This window comes from Mixophyes fleayi, chromosome 3, assembly GCF_038048845.1.
Source record: "Mixophyes fleayi isolate aMixFle1 chromosome 3, aMixFle1.hap1, whole genome shotgun sequence".
NCBI classification, from domain to species: domain Eukaryota; kingdom Metazoa; phylum Chordata; class Amphibia; order Anura; family Limnodynastidae; genus Mixophyes; species Mixophyes fleayi.
In genome coordinates this window covers 337,443,108-337,464,524 of record NC_134404.1, presented here as the reverse complement: position 1 = coordinate 337,464,524, position 21,417 = coordinate 337,443,108, and the positions used below count along the sequence as shown (strand labels likewise).

The 21,417-nt window shown below is 40.6% G+C and overlaps 2 protein-coding genes across 3 annotated transcripts in view; both read right to left on the bottom strand.

Annotated features, from left to right (window-relative positions):
- The window catches only part of LOC142142533 (uncharacterized), an 88,192-nt gene extending 77,045 nt beyond the window's left edge, over positions 1-11,147 (bottom strand). Inside the window, exon 1 of the mRNA XM_075200414.1 lies at positions 11,028-11,147. Coding sequence (XP_075056515.1) covers positions 11,028-11,147 — 120 coding nt within the window. The remainder of the gene's footprint in view (positions 1-11,027) is intronic.
- Positions 1-21,417, bottom strand: part of GALNT14 (polypeptide N-acetylgalactosaminyltransferase 14) — a 378,447-nt gene that overhangs the window by 342,965 nt on the left and 14,065 nt on the right. The window lies entirely within an intron of this gene.

The window sequence follows — 21,417 nt, the reverse complement described above, 5'->3', positions numbered from 1 at the left end:
TTAACAAATAAATAAATGTGCGCATACTCTTTATGAGAGGTTACAGTAACGCTCAGTGTTCCATTCATCATCATCACCATTTATTTATATAGCGCCACTAATTCCGCAGCGCTGTACAGAGAACTCACTCACATGAGTCCCTGCCCCATTGGAGCTTACAGTCTAAATTCCCTAATACACACACACACACAGACTAGGGTCAATTTGTTAGCAGCCAATTAGCCTAACAGTATGTTTTTGGGAGTGTGGGAGGAAACAGGAGCACCCGAAGGAAACCCACGCAAACACGGGGAGAACATACAAACTCCTCACAGATAAGGCCATGGTTGGGAATTGAACGCATGACCCCAGTGCTGTGAGGGAGAAGTGCTAACCACTGAGCCACGGTGCTGTCCATTCTTTCGCTTATGTTCTAAAGCCACATATAAAACAGTAAATTGAGAACTCCACCCAAAACAAAGGGGCATATTCAATTGATGGCGGGATCGGCTAAAATCCCGCGCTCCAAAAATATTACCGTTAATATGGTAATATCTCGCTGGATTTTAGCTCGCAGCTCTGAAATCCAGCGAGTAAATTACTGTATTAACGGTTTTTACGCGCAGGATTACCGTATTAACGGTAATATTTTTGGAGCGCGAGATTTTCGGCAATCCCACCGTCAATTGAATATGCCCCTTTGTTATTAAATCTTTACTGAAACATTTACAGCTACAAATAGCAGTTAGTAAATATTTAGGACATTCAATTACTCAAACATCAAATCTGTTATAAAAACAAATAATATTTAGGAGCAGACTGGGGGGGATGCAGAAGTGATTTTGTGTTCCTTTGACCAACTGGTTTGAATGACTGGGCATTACCAACGTATGTGTACCAAGGTCCCTTCTGTTCTTTCCAACACTGGTCCACATTCTCAAGAACTTTGCACGCAGAGCACCGGTGCTTTGTACTATCTTGTTAATAATTCTTTGTACACTAGGAGAAAGACCTTTTCTCAGTGCTTGCCAGCATTAAGGTGCCCATACATGCAACATATACATGATCATTTAGCGTCTCCTCCTGGAATCACTGTGAGGAACTCTGCTACACAAGGTAATGCAGAGGAGAATGTCATAGACACAGGTGTTATCACTGAGCACCACCTGGTAGAATCACTGTGAGGAGCTCTGCTACACAAGGTAACGTGGAGGAGAATGTCATAGACGCAGACATGATCACTGAGCACCTCCTTGTAGAATCACTGTGAGGAGCTCTGCTACACAAGGTAATGCGGAAGAGAATGTCATAGACACAGATATGATCACTGAGCACCTCCTTGTAGAATCACTGTGAGGAGCTCTGCTACACAAGGTAATGATGAGGAGAATGTCATAGACACAGGTATTATCACTGAGTACCTCCTTGTAGAATCACTGTGAGGAGCTCTGCTACACAAGGTAATGAGGAGGAGAATGTCATAGACACAGATATGATCACTGAGCACCATCTTGTAGAATCACTGTGAGGAGCTCTGCTACACAAGGTAATGTGGAGGAGAATATCATAGACACAGGTATTATCACTGAGCACCTCCTTGTAGAATCACTGTGAGGAGCTCTGCTGCACAAGGTAATGAGGAGAATGTCATACAGACCAAGATGATCACCGAGTGCCTTCCTCTATAGCCACTATGAGGAGTATGGCTGCAAAGTATAAAGAGGAGGGGAATAGCATGCATATAAACATCACCCGGCTCCTATTCCTATCGTCACTGTGAGGAGCACTGCTAGAAAAAAGAGGGAATGTTTTACAGACAAGGATAATGAGCACCAAGCTCCTCCTTTTTAAAGAAAAACACCTTATGCAGAAAGCCCTAAGTCTTGAGCATCCTGGATAACTGATCCCATACAGTTATATGTACATATTTAGCAACAACAGACAAATCGCTAAAGAATAAAGGCCTAGACGATACTGCCAACCACCGCCTTCCCTGAGCCGTAGTATGAACTGATAGATTGTGTTGTTGCAGTCACTACAGATTCGGTACAGAAAATAAGCGTGGAACTATTTGTGAACTTCCTGCAAACACATCTCCTGTCTTATACATCTACAAAGCAGAAGAAATGGAAAAGTTCACTGATCAGCTATGTCTATTAGTTGTGTGATAGTCACATTTATCTCAAAGTCCAGGTTATCTTATGTTATCTTAAAGGAAAACATGTCCCATAAATCTATATTTATTTAAATCTATCATTTCAATGTAATGTTTAAAGCTGAATATAATTTAGTGATGTAAATTATTTAAAGAGATGAAATGCAAACAGTAGTTTTGATTATATTGAATACTCCTCCTTTTTATCATATTGGGTAGTAATTAATTACAGCCTGTAGGTGTCACTGTTTCCAGAGGTTGTGCCCATGACTGAGGGCACACTGGTCTCCTCTTGTCCCAGTAGATCTCTATACTAATATGCTGAGAATGGACACACAGTACATAGGTGCAGGGGCGGATCTAGAATTTTTTTCTACCCCGGGCGATATAGGGGGGGGGTTAGGCCCCGCCCCCTTTCTAGCTTCTAAGGCTGCCGGCGGCTGTACAGTATGTGCAGGTCCGTTCGGCAGTGATAATGTGCTGTCCCGCTGCTCTGATTGTGTTTAAAACACAATCAGAGCAGCCGGGCAGCATATTATCACTGCCGAACGGACCTGCACAGTGTGCAGCCGCTGGCAGCAAGTCGATCCGATCGCATAATTTTGACCCAGTCCCCTAAATGATTGTCACAATTTTGGCCAATTACAGCAGGGGGCGGGGTTAAGATGATGCAAAATTTGCGCCATTAAGCCCCACCTCCGCCACCTATCTATTGTGGGGGCGAGAAGCGGGAGGTTGCCCTGCTCTCCCGGGAGGTCTCCCACAAATGCAGGAGTCTCTCGGACATTCCAGGAGAGTAGGCAACTATGCGTTAAAAAGAAAAGCAGCTAATGAATCTCTATAGACTGAAGTGTCTTTTGCATTTCTGTCTCCATTATTGAAGTCATGTTGTCTTACCTGTCAGTCTTTGATTAAATCTTGGTCTCCATGAAAATGGCCACCTCCATAGGCATCAATACATGGACATAGGACACAATTTCTGAACTGTGTCATCATGCCACAGATGGCGAAGCCAACCACGTCTTGTACTGGCTCAGCATCAGGGAGAATGCCAGACTCTTCAGGGAGTGAGGGAGATCACCCCTATTTCAGGGAGTCTCCCTGACATTCAGAGAGAGTTGGCAAGTGTGGTACATAGCAAATGTAGGCGTGTCACCCTGCATAAACGGTCCTTATAAAGGAGAACTCTAGCTATCCTGGCAAGAATCTGCCCTGCTGTAAAAACCTCCAAGGGTTAATTATCCAGCAGCTAAACGCTAAGTGGTTATGTAGCAAGAACCTACTCTGGAATTATAAACCAAGACACTGAACTGCTACAGTGTATAATAACTAGAGTTAATCATATCCTTGCAACACTGATCATTACCAGGTCACTTGTTTAAAGGGAGTTGTGGAGTTAGCATGTTCTGTCGGTAATATTATACGAGATGTTGCGGAAACAGACCTACTGATATAATGTTGTATTTTATTTTTATGGCTTGAGATATAATCGGTGTTATATTTAACCCCGCAGAGACTATAACATTGTATCTTTATAACATTGAAACAATCAAATGTGTTTTAATACGTACAAGTAGCTATTGTTCCTTTCCCTAATTTCCGTTAATCTGTCCAGTGTAGCGAGCGGCTCAGTGTATTGTTTTGTAGTGCAAGAACTATGTTTAGGATTTTTTGTTTAAGACCCCTCCCTCCAAATTGTAAAACGACATCACCCCTGATCCCCTACATCCCCAAATAACCCTCATCATCTCTGTATTTTCCAAGTATCAGAGCCTAGAGAATTTTAAAAATGAGCCAAGTTATACCGCTTTCATACTGCCCCCCCGGCAATATCCCGGGTTTTTCAAGCCGGGTTTTTGCAGGGTCTCGGAGCGTCCCAGCTCAGAAACACCATTCATACTGCACCTCGGACCCGAGAATTTCCCGGGTTGACCCCATTCATACTGCACAAGTCTGTGCCCTGGCAATTTGTGCACTCCACCATCCACCATTTCTCCTAAACTCCTTCTCGAATCTTCCACGGGCCCCCACCTATGACATCATCCCCCAAAGACAGGCAGACAGCCAATCAGCTTGTTTTCTGTACAACCCGGGTTGAAAAACCCGGGTTGCACCATTCATAGTGCAGGCAACCCGGGTCCGACCCGGGAATTACCCCTCGATAAATCCCGGGTTGAACACCTGGGTTTTTAGACCCGGGATTTTTGACTTGTACCATTCATACTGCACCAAGAGTCCAAGACCCGGGTCGTTTGAGCTCGCCCCGGCAAAAACCCAGGATTTTGGTGCAGTATGAATGGGGTATAATGGACTGTGGAGTCACAACTCGCGAGGACTAGAGGGTCAGCATTGGCCTCACCAAAAAAAAAAAACCATACATCGTGGATTCATACCAGCCCTGCCCCAAATCCCCAGTTACCACTCATTGCTGGGTCTGGGGGCTCTATCACAATGCCGTGAGATCAAGAATTTTTGAGAGAACCCCAATTTTGTGTTTCAGCTTTGGGCATGACAGAGGACCCCCAAAACGAGGGCAACGGATTGCAAACTGGAGCACTAGAGGGGTAGGTGAGCATCTCAGGATGACAGGAGCCCAGGGAGAGACCCCACAAGCTGCATGTCCCTCCCCCACAGATTAGGATAACGATGCGCCGTTTCTGTGTCACTTCAGCTGCCGTGAACTCTGAATGCATTTAACGTGTAAGCTCCTGGGCTTTGTAATATTCAGCGTTTACTAACTCACAGACCGGAGCACAATGACTTAATCTCACAATGACCTCTTTCTTACTGCCGGATTGTATAGAGTAAAAAATTGAAGGATTCTCATCCAGCACGTACTTGATCTCCAGCTAGACACTTGTGAACGGCTTCTTCCACAATGAAGGTACCTAGATAACAGAAGCCTACAGCTCCTAATGATTTCTGTGCATGCCATCCTTTTCAGAGAGATATTGAAGGGAACATTAAAGAGCATGCATTCCTCTCCGTACAAAGCGCCCGGCTTCAAAGAGACCTGTTTTAAATAAAAATATCTCTGAGCCGCAGTCTGTCGGGGATAAGGGAGAGGTGCCTTTAAATAAACATGCAATCCGGGAGTTTGATGAAGTTGTGCAAGGTCTGCTCAGCATCTATGGTGATGTAGAAAATCTATCGGAGAAATATACTAAGTGGAGGTAAAATGTCACACTGTCTCCTGGGACGTATTCTGCAGTGAGCAGTGACCCAGCTGAGGATTTCTGTATTAAAAGGAAAACACTATAAACAAGTCCATCATATACATAAGTGTGTGGGTGGATATAGTGCTAATATATAGAACCGCTGGTAGTTATTGGGCATCACGGTGGCTCAGTGGTTAGCACTTCTGCCTCACAGCGCTGGGGTCTTGAGTTTAATTCCCGACCATGGCCTTATCTGTGTGGAGTTTGTATGTTCTCCCCGTGTTTGCGTGGGAGAACATACAAAATATATACTAGTAGGTTAATAGGCTGCTATCAATATTGACCCTAGTCTTTCTGTGTGTGTGTGTGTGTGTGTGTGTGTGTGTGTATCAGGGAATTTAGACTGTAAGCTCCAATGGGGCAGGGACTGATATGAATGAGTTCTCTGTACAGCGCAGCAGAATCAGTGGCGCTATATAAATAAAAGGTGATGGTGATAGTTATGTAAAGGGGTCTTCTCCAAACCCTTCAAATGTATATATTAAAGAAAGTGCTTCAACGGCTGCAGGTAGAAAATCTGCCAAATTAGGGGGGACAGAGAGGGAACCCAGCAATTCTGGGCTGACCTGAGAAAGAGAGACTGCCCCAGTAACGTGACATTTCTATGATTTGCCCATAAAACTTACCCCTATATTGGGAGCAGCAGCAAAACGAAACATAAATGTAATCATTGGAATGTTAGGCTCTAAGAGGTTCTGACCCTGAACAACATAAGTGTATCGGTTGTGCGAGGTCAGGGATTTGCACAATGAGAACCCAACAAAAAGTACACTACTGGCCTCTGTCTAATTTGGTAATCAGTGCTTTTTTAATACATTATTTTTTGCATTTTAGGTGCAGTTAATACCTTCTATTCATACTCTCTAGGCTTTAGAAGTTAACATTTACTGAAAAGAGTATTTACATATATCGCTGTCCGCCTAAACGGACTGCTAATGGGCGCTGACCAACTTCGACTCTTAAATCTGTACTTTATATTGAGAATTAAAAAATGTATGCCTAAGAATTAGTAAAGGACCAATTAATTGATTATTTGCTGCTCCTTAGAGGCTTGTTTTTGTGACAACCCATTAATACATAAAAACAAACAAAAAATTCCAAATTTAAGAAGCGCAATCAGTCAATATACCATAATAGGATACCACCATATGATACAAATTCACACCTTTTCCTTAATAAACAAATTTAATAATAAATTAATTAAATAAATGGATTAAATTTGTTTATTAAGTTAAATTAATAATTTAATTAAATAAACTTATCAAATTTATTAAATTTGTTTATAAAGGTAAAGGTGTGAATTGTTATCATATGGTGGTATCCTATTATGATAGATTGACTGATTGCGCTTCTTAAATTTGGAATTTTTTATTTATTTATTAAAAGAAATTACCCAAAATATATACAACTACCACATTGCATATACTTGGACACTTTTCCTAATTCCCCTCTGGGAGATGGATTGGAGATTGGGTGGGGGCATGATGTGGCGATTTGCGCCATTGTGGCCCTCATGAGTTGTGCAATTGAGGCCCCTGTCATTCCCACTTCACAATATAACAATATAACACGTTACCTGAGCACTGGCAACCATGAAAATGGCCACACCACACTGAATAATATAGGTCAATTTAGTGTAGTCGTCGTCGCCACACAGTGGAGGCAGCCATTTTGTGGACTTAACTCATGTAAGTGTAGCCAATCAATTCACTGGGAAACAGTGACATTCCTGAGGCACAAAGTTTCTCATTAATGTCATTGGCTCCCAGTGAATTGATAGGCTGCATTGTCACGGATACCGGATCACATGACAAAATGGCCGACTCCCCTGCCTGTGTTACTCTGAGTGTCGCTGGCTTCTCAGTGCTAAAATAATCTGTACCAAAGGCATCCAAAATAAAAACAATGAGAGTTTGATGAGTTACCTATTAGCAGTTAAAGGAGTTCAAAGGTTACTTCTGAACAGCGACTTCAAAATAAAAATGGTGACTGTATGACCCACAGCACGGCAGCTGGCATCTAACATTCAGAAAATATAATAATACACGACACGTTGGTATTGTAATCATCTTCTATTCATGTCTCTGCATCACACAACAACAGAGGGCTGGATACATGTCCACTTCTATACAAAGCAGCAATCAAATAATTGTATCTGATTACACTAATCCCTGTTATCAGCTGATCTCAGAGCCATTGTGTTCTGTGCATATAAGATAGATAGATAGATAGATATGAGATAGATAGATAAAAAAGATGGATATGAGATAGAAAGATAGATAGATAGATAGATAGATAGATAGATAGATAGATAGATAGATAGATAGATATGAGGGCGATAGATAGATAGAATCTATCTCATATCTATCTATCCATCTATCTATCCATCTATCTATCTATCTATCGCCCTCATATCCATCTATCTATCTATCTATCTATCTATCGATCTATCTATCTATCTATCTATCTATCTATCTATCTATCTAAATAGAGATAGATAGATATGAGATAGATATGAGATAGATAGATAGATAGATAGATAGATAGATAGATAGATAGATAAGAGGGAGATAGATAGATAGATGATAAATAGAAATACAGATAGATAGATAGATAGATAGATAGATAATAAATAGCAATATAGATAGATAGATAGATAGATAGATAGATAGATAGATAGATATGAGGGAGATAGATAGATAGATAGATAGATAGATAGATAGATAGGTGGATAGATAGATATGAGATAGATAGATAGATATGAGGAAGATAGATAGATAGATAGATACATAGATTGATAGATAGATAGATAAATATGAGGGAGATAGATAGATATATAGATAGATAGATAGATAGATAATAAATAGAAATATAGATAGATAGATAGATATATATGAGGGAGATAGATAGATAGATAGATAGATAGATAGATAGATAGATAGATAGATGGATAGATAGATAGATAGATAAATATGAGGGAGATAGATAGATAGATAGATAGATAGATAGATAAATAGAAATATAGATAGATAGATAGTTAGATAGATAGATAATAAATAGAAATATAGATAGATAGTTAGATAGATAGATAGATATGAGGGAGATAGATAGATAGATAGATAGATAGATAGATAGATAGATAGATATGAGATAGATAGATAGATAGATAGATAGATAGATAGATAGAAGGATATTTCCACATGCAGCTCCCATACCCCCATATCCCAGACAGTACCTATTCCCCTATTGACACCTTTGAATAGGGACAATTTGGAATCATGCCCCCATATAGTTTTATTACAGAACAAATATATCTGACGTAATACTATATACATAACAATATTTTTGTGCAGTCAGATTTTAATCTTCTGGATGTCTGTGGATATTGTGCAGATCCCCCCGGCGCCCATAACACAGGAACAAATAAAATGGACTAGTTAATGTCGCTCTTTCCGCAACACAGTCCCTTTCTCCACGGATGATATAAGACCGCAGAAGACGGAAAATGACTTGTATCATAAATGTCAAATCTATAAACAGTAAAACCACCTAACAAGATAAAAGAAGATAAGACGGAGGACAGCAAACAAATAAAAATAAAAAAAAGTGAAAAGTGTCAGGACGGGGAGAGTGTAATAAATCCCTCTGTGCAGCGGTATAATTACCGACCTGCGTGTTGGGATCGTCTCATGTACAGAGCCAAGGCCAAGGCAGCTTCGTAGGGGGGGGGGGGGAGATGGCTGCAGGTGGTGTATTCATCACCGAACAGGGCTCCTAATGGGTCACGTGTCTTTCTCTAGGGAAGTTATTGTACCAGGGCGCTGGAGGAGACATTGTTAGTGGTTGTCCTAATAAACCGTCTGCATCTTGTTCTTCTACTGCAAAAATAACTGATTTGCCAAAGGATAAACTGAAAAAGATGATGGAAGCTAATTAGAGAAAGTGTTGTTCCTGAAATAACCCCAATCTAAAGAACACTAAGGGACACGAAGAACTAGAAGACAATCAATAGATAGGAAACGTAATGTAAGAAATTGACACAATTGCAGTGAAAAGCAAAATTCCAGCCGAGAGACGTCAATGTGTAACATTGATGCAACAAATCGTTACAGGTTTCAATTAAGCATCTGACGGGTGCGGTAACTGTAATAAAAAAGAAGGATAAGATCCAGATATCATGGTTATCCGGACATCTAGTTTATTCTGACATTTTTGGAACATAATATCAACATTGTATGTTGGGATGTACTCCTAGTTTACATGGTTCTGTATGTTAACAGAACTATTTGCACATCAGTTTTTACACCCTTACATACATGTTTTTTTAAACATACCAGAATGAACAAGAATAGTAGTGGTACCCGTAACACAGTATAACAAAAATGCATTACCTTTAAATGCAACCTATTACAAGTGAATTAGAATAAGTACTATGATTTAATAAAAATGTAATAAGTCTTCGTATGCAATACACATACAAAGTTTTCAGCATTAAAAACAAAAGCAAAGAAAAACAGCGTTCAAATAGTCATCCCGCATTTTACGCACAACGCTCGCCGGTTTCTTTGACTCCGGTGAAAATAAAATAACATTGACATTGTACACACATTTTTCCATGGCAGTTTGTGACCACCGCCATGGTTACCTATTTAGATTTAACAACAATACTTTTTGACCAAGTTTATAATTAAGGTGAAAACACTCGTGTTCCTAACTTCAATCTGGTTTATTCTGACCCAGAAGAGTATTTTCTGGAGAACAATCTGCTACTCATGCAGCGCCCTCTACTGAACACTCCACAAACAGCAACCAGTGCATTGAATCCTACATTACCAAGAACAAGCGACACCAACCAAGAATCAAACGTAAGGCGTGGCCTATTCACTAAAGCATTTTAACGTGATTTTGCTTATTTCCCAAACGCTACATGTGCATAAGTAACAAGGACAACCAGGAGGCCAGCATGAAGGATAGGAACAAGATAATTAGATAATATCAGGCCAGTCTGGACCATTGTTTTGCTACACTCTTTGCCTACCTGAAATGGTGACTCCTGGATCCCATTCCTTCTCAATAATTGACATTTTCGTGCCATTAATGCTATATACAACCTTTCATAATTTAGCGTTTTTCACATTAAACTGTAGTTGCCATTCTTCTAGCCTACCTACATCATCATTTTGTTTACCAAATCAAACCTAACAGCGAATGCGTTTTTTTTTGCTATAAAAACAAATGTTAACAAACTTTTCTTGTGAATATGAGCTGGCCGGGTGTAAGTGGGCGTATGTGTGCCTGACATAAACTTGGATCATATGCCACTAGTGGAGAACAGGGCTGATCGCGCAATGCATATAAGCGTTAATACCCTCTTCATACATGCAGCTTTATAAAGATACATTTTTGAATACATATGAACCCATCTCCGCATTACACCATAGGCCTTGTCCCCAAGCCAAAAGTTGGCAGTCTTCAACTTGTGCCAATAACTGAATTTCAGTATGTCAGTACAACTGTTTATGTCAAACCCCAGTCTGTACTTTACTGGTGTCCTCTTTTTCTCCATCTATATCATCTATAAAGAGTCTACATTGACAGATATAAGTATCTATTTAACATGATTTTCTATTTCTACTTACCGCAGCGATTGAAAATATTGTATTGTCGCTAATTACCCTGAATATTTTGGCAGGGCAGATGAGAGTAAGAGGCTTCTTACTGCTTTGCCAGCCGGTCCAGGGTGCATCTGTACGTGTGGGACCTGGCATAGCTCGGACGGCCTTCCAGTAACACATTCTACGTTAATATATCAGGGGCAAGTGCAGGATTTGTAGAGGGGGGTTTCCACACCACGCCGCCAGTGGGCGTGACCAGCATGCATGGGGGCGTGGCTATAATGTTAGACAGTGCTTGGCTGCTCTCCAACTCCTCCTATCCCCATAATATACATGGGCAATGCTGCGTGCACTACTGTTAGGTGCAAGCAGCTCTCTCTTTTCAAGCAGAGCCGTGTGAAGCGGGAGCAGGGTCCACCCACCTCAATTATACAGTGCCCCAGGCTTGGAGGGGGGTTTCCAGGCACTAGAAACCCACCCCCCACCCCCTGCCTCGGCTTGCCTACATATATATATATATATATATATATATATATATACCAGCCCAAGGGTTTTGGAACATAGGGAGAAGCCTCAAATCTTGTGAAAAAAATATTTTTTTTCTCCCTTTCTTAAATAATTGCCAGAGTCTTGCTGGGTAGCACAACCCAGTCTATCAATCCACCAAGTGCTGCAGTGATGTCACCAAGGTTCATATACTAATATTGCAGTTAGTAAATTTACATTTAGGTGCAAAATGAGCAATAGACTACAGAAACCAATCCCCAGTGAGCTTCTATCTGTACACTGCAAGATTAACAATGAAAGCGAGTTCCTGATTGGTTGCTGTGGTTTTAAAGATTATAAATTAATCCTGACTCCTAGAAAATGAATAGGTTGCTTTCTCATGAGTAGTAATTTAGCACAGAGAATGGCAGCCTCCGCTGGTGCATTTTAAAGATAAAATCAAATTGTCTTCTACCTACATTACTGAAACGACTGGAATCTACCAATAATTTTGCTCAGTTAGAGGTTGATATGCAAAGGTTATTATCCTATAAAACTATTAATACGTCAAATTGAACTGCCCACATACACAAGCTTATTATAAGGAGAGATAAAGTACCAAGTTGGATGTATGAACTTTGTATCAAATAAGTATCAAATTGTATCACATATATACACATACTGGGTGAAATTACTCTTTCAGGTGACTTTCGTGGATTCTATGGCTGCTGACAAAGTTGCTTAAACACAGATGTCACTGGTGGAAAAATGATGAGCTCACACTCCAAACGAAAACACAATGGCAGACTAAAAGAAATCCTGCAGGAAAATACAAAAGCCCTGGCCATTTAATAAACCACACTTTATGTTCAAGGTTTACTTGTACTAGACAGCAATATTCATGACTGTACAGGGAGATGCTTTTGAACTATGGAAAAGTGGTGAAAGGCTCCTTATAAAAGTAAAAACAGGTTCAGGTGACTGTATAATAAACTGTACATTTCAGTGGTAGCCGCAGTTACAGCCGCTACAAGCAGGAGACAGCTGGTCAATGTGACCACAAACGGAACTACTTTTTCCTAGCGCTGCGAAAATGTATTAATCCCACTATGCAGGTAGGAAGTGAGTCGTCTCACTAATAACTGACCGCTTCAGTATAATTCTCTGCCCATTAATTTGTCAGTGGCTGATTTAGGCTTTATTTATGTCCTCTGTGTATCTTATTTATTTGACCCTGTCACGCTGGCTACTTTGAAGTTGACAGAAATAGATATAATTGATTTCTCTGGATCCTGTCACGTGAGCTACATTAGCTCTTCCATAAAAATCAATAATACCTATTTTTGTCAGCTATAAAGTAGGGATGGAGTCTTTGCTAGTTTGAAGCATTTGTCCCTCTTGACTTCAGATCAACTTTTTATATGTCAATCTTCATCTCTTGCTCGTCCAACTGTAGCCAATCGGATGACTGGAATGTTAAGCAGCACAAAGTATTTCAGGAGGAGAGTGCAATGATCATTTGTGTGATTGTGTTAGTGAGGACAGGGCTGTATATGACAGGGGCAGTGACATGATGTGAGGAGGGGAATGGAGGCAGCAGGAAGCCACAGACTGACAGTTATATAGTGGAAGGAGCAGGGTCCCCCAGCAGTACAGAGTATATCAGGAGATGAGTGATGTGTTAGTGAGGACAGGGGCAGTGACATGATGTGAGGGGGTGAATGGAGGCAGCAGGAAGCCACAGACTGAGAGTTATATAATGGAAGGAACATGTCTACTGTGTAGTCAGGCAAAGAGAGAGAGAACACTGGGCCAGCATGCTTATATGCACGGTGGCTCAGTGGTTAGCATTTCTGCTTCACAGTACTGGGGTCATGAGTTCAATTCCCAGCCATGGCCTTATCTGTGTGGAGTTTGTATGTTCTACCCATGTTTGCATGGGTTTCCTCTGGGTGCTCTGGTTTCCTCCCACACTCCAAAAACATAATAGTAGGTTAATTGGCTGCTAACAAAATTGACCTCTCTGTCTGTCTGTGTGTGTGTGTGTGTGTGTGTGTGTGTGTGTGTGTGTATGTGTGTGTTAGGGAATTTAGACTGTAAGCTACGATGGGGCAGGGACTGACGTTCTCTCTGTACAGCGCTGCGGAATCAGTGGTGCTATATAAATAAATGGTGATGATGATGATATGCAGCTTCAGTATAGAAAAAAAACTACTGGTGATGTCACTATGTAAACAAGCATCATGTCTAGGGTCTTCATTGGCTCAGGGTTAATGATGTTTAAGTTGTCTGCTGATCATAGGCTAATTCAAAGGATTTCTCTGAGTAGGTGTGATCACCTTCCCCCAACAGCTGAAAACATGTGCTTTTCAAGGAAACTGACCCAAACCAGTTCTAAACAAACTTAAAACACAATGTAATTTTGATCATTCAATCTTCTATCTTTCATAACTATTCATCGCAGGAAGCGATTGCAAAGCCAAATGTAGTGGATTAGAGATGTTATATGCAGATCAAAATGACACTAAACATGATCCATTTCTTCAGAATGCTTGCACAAAAAATATTCTATAAAGCAATTTAACAATTCATAATACTACAATCAGAAGGCAAACAAATTTTTTTTTACATTATAAAATAAAATTAATAAATTATTATTAATATTATTGTTATTATTAATATTTATTTATAGGGCACAATATGAGGTCCACAGCCCCCATACAGAACAAATGTAACATCTCTAAACAGTATAATCATTAATAAATAAAAAAAAAATAGTTGATTTAAAAAACAAATATTTTATTTTTTTACATGAAATACATAAATCAAGATGTTTTTAATGTGTTCTGCACATATACTGTGTTTTTATGGTCTATCTACCATTCAATTATTCTGTACTAGCTAGTGGCACGCATACGTCGTGCGCTTTACCAAACAAAGACTATACCGCGTCAGTCATCACTATCAGTCGGCACTTACTGTCCTGTAGCGGGTGCAGGTGATACGGCGGAAAACAGGCGTATTTACCAGAAACCCAGGACTTGTAACGGAAGTATCTGTGTTGTCACGCCCAGGGCCATCTTAACAACATTATGGGCCCCCGGGCAAAGCAGTGCACCGGGGCCCCTACATATATAAATAGATAGATATAGATATAGATGTATAGAGATACAGATATAGATATAGAGATAGAGATAGATAGATGTACTTGCTCAGTGACCCTTGAAGGTTTTTTTTGCAGGTGTTTTCTTTTGCAGGATTATTTACCCTAATTAAGAACCCTGCCTATGGGGCCCTCTTGCCCGTGGGGCCCCCGGGCTTCTGCCCATCATGCCCAATGGAAAAGATGGCCCTGGTCACGCCCATACTGTACATTGCCTAGATCCATCTACTCTTCGTTCTCAAGTCGTAGGTGTGGTAAGTGTCATTCATCGGAATAAGGTCCGTTACTCAGAGCTTTTTCACGCAATACACTGCATGCAAACAGACTTATATGTGGACATGAATCAGGCCCCAGGTGTTTGTGCTTTGCTAGAAATGGTTGTTCAATTGTTTTTCTTCATATTCGTAAGGCTGATCTAAAGGGGGGGGGGATTCCAGGCACCTGTACTGCCCCCCCCCCTGCCAAGACATTAGTACCAGAGATAAAGGCAGTACAAGGTCTAACTGCCAACAGCATAAACAGGACACAGGACAACCTCTACACCTATTTTATATTTCCCCCGACATTCTATTAATAGTTTATATCTTCTGTGCCCACTAAACCAATGATTTTCCTTCTTTGCACACAACACGTCCTTCACACCGGCAGAAAGTGATGCTCTCAGCGCTTTTAGCTGCTTATTTTAGTTGTCAGGAGCTCGGCGTGATTAGCATGAAGAATAAGACAAGTCGGGAACGGGTAACCACGCTCTCCGTGTGCTCTCCCAGCACATGTTTGGATAGCACTTGACAACATAATAGTGTTTGCAGGAGCAGAGGGTCTCCGGCTGCTTCATTCATCACTTACATATCAACTTTTTCTTTACTAAATCTATTTAAAAATAGTATCAGGATACTGAGCTGAAGGCAGCAGCATTTCTCGGCAAGATAAAACGTTTCAGTTAAGTTTAAATGTTCATTTCACCTTTACTACAAGGGGCAGAGGAATGTGGAGAACAAAATGCTAAATAGTTCATTTTCTTATTCTATAGTTACATTTTTCAATATTTTATTGGTGGAAAAGAGGGCTACTGAAATGTCTGTACGGTGAATTATTTATCAAGACAATTAAATATTCTACCGATTTGGATACTAAATCGGCCATTTGGTGCATGGTTAAATGAAATGCTGTGAAAAATATAATGGGATTTTTGTACCTTCCCAAAACCCTGCTTCCTGAAACTAGTCCTTCAATAGGGATCTCACCCAACCAAGATTTGCAATTTTAGCCCCCAATGCATAAATTTACTAACGCTTCTAAAAAGCAAAAGTGTAGGTGTTGCCCATAGCAACCAATCAGATTCTGGCTATCGTTTTATGGAATGTACTCGATAAATGTCAGCTAGAATCTGATTGGTTGCTAATATTGCTATATGCCACTCTTCCTTTTTTGAAAGTTATAGCAAATGGTGCCCCAAGCCACTTTTTTAATCCCCCCCCCTACTCCTTTCCACATTGGTGTAGCTTTCCATGGTTACAAACCCCACTGCTATATCTGTCCGAAATTTATACATGGAATTTTTTTTTTCTAATTCAGCCCATGGTTAAATGTTTTTAATATATAAGTACATTAATGGAAAAAAAAATCAAGCTGCCCTTGTATATTTGCCTCCATAGGTCCAATACTGTGTGGTCTGGAATCTTCCCATTCGGAGCATCTGAGTAATCATCTGCGAGCGTTGGAGGGACTGCTAAAGAGATATCAACGCCCACAGCACTCTTTAAACCCAAGCTGTCATTCCACGTCCTTATCTGGGGAGAGGCCTTTAAGGCCCAAAAGCTTGGACTTCTCCTGAATATTTTAGTTATGACATTTTATTATGTATATATAACTTTTTTTACGACATAACTAATCCTGCATCTGGTCCTCTATCCTGTGGCGCTGAGACAGAGTTATGGAGGGAGCCAGGAGAGGTTTCTAATAATTTTAGGTACGCTACCAGGGCTCTGCTGTATTAAGTAGCAAAGGAACAATAAGAGGGAACAAATAAATTAAAGTGACTCTGCTAAATACAGTGAACTCTCCTAGGACTCCAGCAATGTACTATTATTGAGGAGGGTGGAAAACAGTGTTAATAAAATAATAAAATGAAAATAAACACAGCTAGTAGAATCTGTTGTCCCATTAACAGTGTTTTCCATCACAGAGGGGCTATTATAGAAGGCAAACCAGCATTTCCCATAATGCATCTACAGTGTGCCTATAGCTGCATTCTCCAGGCAATGGAACCTGGATAATTTGAAAAGGAGGTTGGACTATGTGAAATGCATGGCATCACCTGATTGGACAAGTGCTAGCTAGGGATCCAACCAGCACAGTCCCTTTACATAAAGGCTTTGGTAACTTAGTAAAGGCAGAGAAAGAAGAGTCTTCCGGTAAGATGACAAGAAGAAAACTATCATACAGAAAGAGGAACTTTAGCCAGGAGGTGGGAGCAATAAAAAGGAACTAACAAAGTAAGGTGGGGGTGGGGCTTGATAAATCTCATCATTTTGGCCCCTAAACGATTGTCACAATTTTGGCCAATTACAGCAGGAGGCGGGGCTAAGATGACGTGATATTTGCGTCATTAAGCTCTGCTCCGCGCCACTTATCTATTGCGGGGGCGAGAAGCGGGAAATTGCCCTGCTCTCCCAGGAGCCTGGGAGGTCTCTCAGAAATGCGGGAGTCTCCCGGACATTCCGGGAGGGTAGACAACTATGCATTAAAAAAAAGCAGCTAATGAATCTCTAGAGACTGAAATGTCTTTTACATTTCTGTCTCCATTACTGAAGTCATGTTGTCTTACCTGTCAGTCTTTGATTAAAACTTGGTCTCCATGAAAATGGCCACCTCCATAGGCATCAAATACATGGACATAGGACACAATTTCTGAACTGTGTCATCATGCCACAGATGGCGAAGCCAATCACGTCTTGTACTGGCTCAGCATCAGGGAGAATGCCAGACTCTTCAGGGAGTGAGGGAGATCACCCCTATTTCAGGGAGTCGTTTAGGGGGTGGGGTCAAAATTATGCTATTCGTCAAGCCCCGCACCCGCAAGCCCACCTCCCCCTGGATTTCCCTGAAGCCAACGAGGAAAAGTTGGCAAATATGGATAAACCAATAGGACACCCTCATTTAAGAGAAGTCTTGTCCAGTAGTTCTTACGTGACTCAAGCCATCTTCAACATTGATGTTAATGGCCATTAATGAAATATATGGATAGCATTCCATGTCATCTTGGCAGAAATAAAGGGGATAAATACAATATAGAAAGAAGTGAGGTTCTCTGCACAGTATAACAGAGGCCACAAATAGGAATCAATGGCAGAAGAAAAATATTTAACGAAACAATAAATTCATTCAAATGTGTTCTGGAAATATTCTGGTAAAGAAAAATGATTGCATCAATCCAGTATGGGCTCGTATTACATAAATCCCAACAGTCCCGGTTTTGCAGACGTGGAAGTGTGTGGAGTTTTGGCCCAAAATGGGCGCGTCCAGGCGAGGTTTACGTGGAACAGGATGGTGCGTGTCTGATTTTGCATGTGTCAATGTTGGGGGGCATGATAATTGCTTGCACATGGGTTCATCAGTGACCTTTTATTGTACTTACAAATACAACTTTTATTTGATTATAAAATAAAATATCAACTGTTATCAGTATAATCATTTATATAAATATTAATTTTCAAATATATTTTTTTTTAGATTGTTTACATAAATAAAGATGGTTTAAATGCGCACTGAACATACAATGTGTTTTTATAGTCTTAGTTGTATAATAATAATTGTAATAATTGAGTTTACTGTACCTGCACATACCTCCCAAGCTAGGGGCGTGACCCCAACACGCTGGGGGCGTGGCTATGCATGGTGTTGGCATTGTCACACCCCCAGGGATGTGCCTAGTTCTTTTAAAGCGCTAGGCTGCCCTCCTCTCCAAAGCCCTTCATTCCCGTGAGCGCACCCCAGTGGTCAGAATCTCCCCCAACTTTCCCACCAATCGGGACAATGGTTTACGGATTGGGTTGGCGGGACGGAGCCCTGAAGTCAAGACTATACCGCTTAAATGGATTTTTCTGTCGAGCTCTGTTAAAGACAGACAGCTGAACTTTCAGGATGATTGCCTGCTACATTATGTTATTGCTTCTTCTGATGAAACAATGGAAATTCATTTTGTAGTGTCTGCAACAAGTTAAATTACTATTCTTTTTATCAACAACACCTCCATCGAATATAATAACTTATTAAACTGTCAGATTACATCATATGAATTTACCAACCGGAGGAACATGTATGAAAATGTATACACAGGAAGAAGATGATCATAGAAGCCAGTCAGATCCTTCCTTTCATTTTCATACTGCACTAAAATAGACAGTCAGAATGTGGTTGGTTGCTATTATTGATGTGCACCGGCGACTTTTGAGGTCTCGTGTTTTGTGTTTTGGATCCGGATTTTCGTTATTTTTGAGGTTCGGATTTGTCTCGCAAAACACTTGACGAAAGGTCTCGGTTCGGATTTAAGGTATTGGATTCGGATTTTTTTTGAAAAAAACATAAAAAGTTTAAAAATCAAGTTTTTGGGCTTATTTTCACTCCTAGGCTATTATTAACCTCAATAACATTCAATAACAAGCATTTCCACTAATTTACAGTGTATTCTGAACACCTCACAATATAGTTATTAGTCCAAAACGTTGCAACAAGGTATCTTTCTGGACTGCGTAGAGGAGTGGGTCACCACAATATATATTAAAAACCCTGAACTTTTATGATTCGCACCAATAATTGTACCTGGACTGCGTAGAGGAGTGGGTCACCACAATATATTAAAAACCCTGAACTTTTATGAATCGCACCAATAAATGTACCTGGACTGCGTAGAGGAGTGGGTCACCACAATATATTAAAAACCCTGAACTTTTATGAATCGCACCAATAAATGTACCTGGACTGCGTAGAGGAGTGGGTCACCACAATATATATAATAAGAAAACCATCAACTTGTTTGATTCGCACCAATAAATGTACCTGGACTGCGTAGAGGAGTGGGTCACCACAATATATTAAAAACCCTGAACTTTTATGAATCGCACCAATAAATGTACCTGGACTGCGTAGAGGAGTGGGTCACCACAATATATATAATAAGAAAACCATCAACTTTTATGATTCGCACCAATAAATGTACCTGGACTGCGTAGAGGAGTGGGTCACCACAATATATATTAAAAACCCTGAACTTTTATGATTCGCACCAATAAATGTATCTGGACTGCGTAGAGGAGTGGGTCACCACAATATATATAATAAGAAAACCATCAACTTGTATGATTCGCACCAATAAATGTACCTGGACTGCGTAGAGGAGTGGGTCACCACAATATATATTAAAAACCCTGAACTTTTATGAATCGCACCAATAAATGTACCTGGACTGCGTAGAGGAGTGGGTCACCACAATATATTAAAAACCCTGAACTTTTATGAATCGCACCAATAAATGTACCTGGACTGCGTAGAGGAGTGGGTCACCACAATATATATAATAAGAAAACCATCAACTTGTTTGATTCGCACCAATAAATGTACCTGGACTGCGTAGAGGAGTGGGTCACCACAATATATTAAAAACCCTGAACTTTTATGAATCGCACCAATAAATGTACCTGGACTGCGTAGAGGAGTGGGCACTGGGCACCACAATAAAATATATAAAAAACCTTCAACAGGTCTGCATTACACTACACATACGGCTGCTCCTCCATCCTCTCCATCATATACATGTTGGAGTTTTAGCGTGTGACAACCTCTTGTTTTTGATAATGTCAGTGCATTTTGAATATTTTTCAATTTGCCCCACACCACTGAATGTACTTTATCTATGATACGCATCTATCTATCTTGACTGCGTAGTGTGGTGGCCCCGGTACACAATTTGGTACCGAGGCCACAATATAATTAAAAAACCCTCCACGTGTCAGAATTCCACCAAACAAGTATCTGGACTGCGTAGTGGGGTGGCCCCGGTACCCAACTTGATACCGGGGCCACAATAAAATAAATACACCCTCCACGTGTCAGAATTCCACCAAACAAGTATCTGGACTGCGTAGTGGGGTGGCCCCGGTACCCAACTTGATACCGGGGCCACAATAAAATAAATACACCCTCCACGTGTCAGAATTCCACCAAACAAGTATCTGGACTGCGTAGTGGGGTGGCCCCGGTACCCAACTTGATACCGGGGCCACAATAAAATAAATACACCCTCCACGTGTCAGAATTCCACCAAACAAGTATCTGGACTGCGTAGTGGGGTGGCCCCGGTACCCAACTTGATACCGGGGCCACAATAAAATAAATACACCCTCCACGTGTCAGAATTCCACCAAACAAGTATCTGGACTGCGTAGTGGGGTGGCCCCGGTACCCAACTTGATACCGGGGCCACAATACCTCCTCCAAACATGCTACAGACAATTCGTCATTGAGATCCCATTAAGTATGTTAAAGACAGACAGGGTCCAAGTGTTATTAGTTGACTTTGTAAAGAAAAAAACTGTCCCTGTTGCACATAGTCGTGCAATGAAGACTTACTTTTTCATTTAAAGGCACGATCTTTCAAGTGTAGTGTTTGTAAGTCTAAGTCATATTATACTTTTGGTAAAATTGTTTTTTTTTGTTCCTCTTTATGTTAATTAATTAGTAATAGAATTAAAGTAGGAAATAGAATTAAATAGAATTAAAGTAGGAAATAGAGTGGTATAGAGT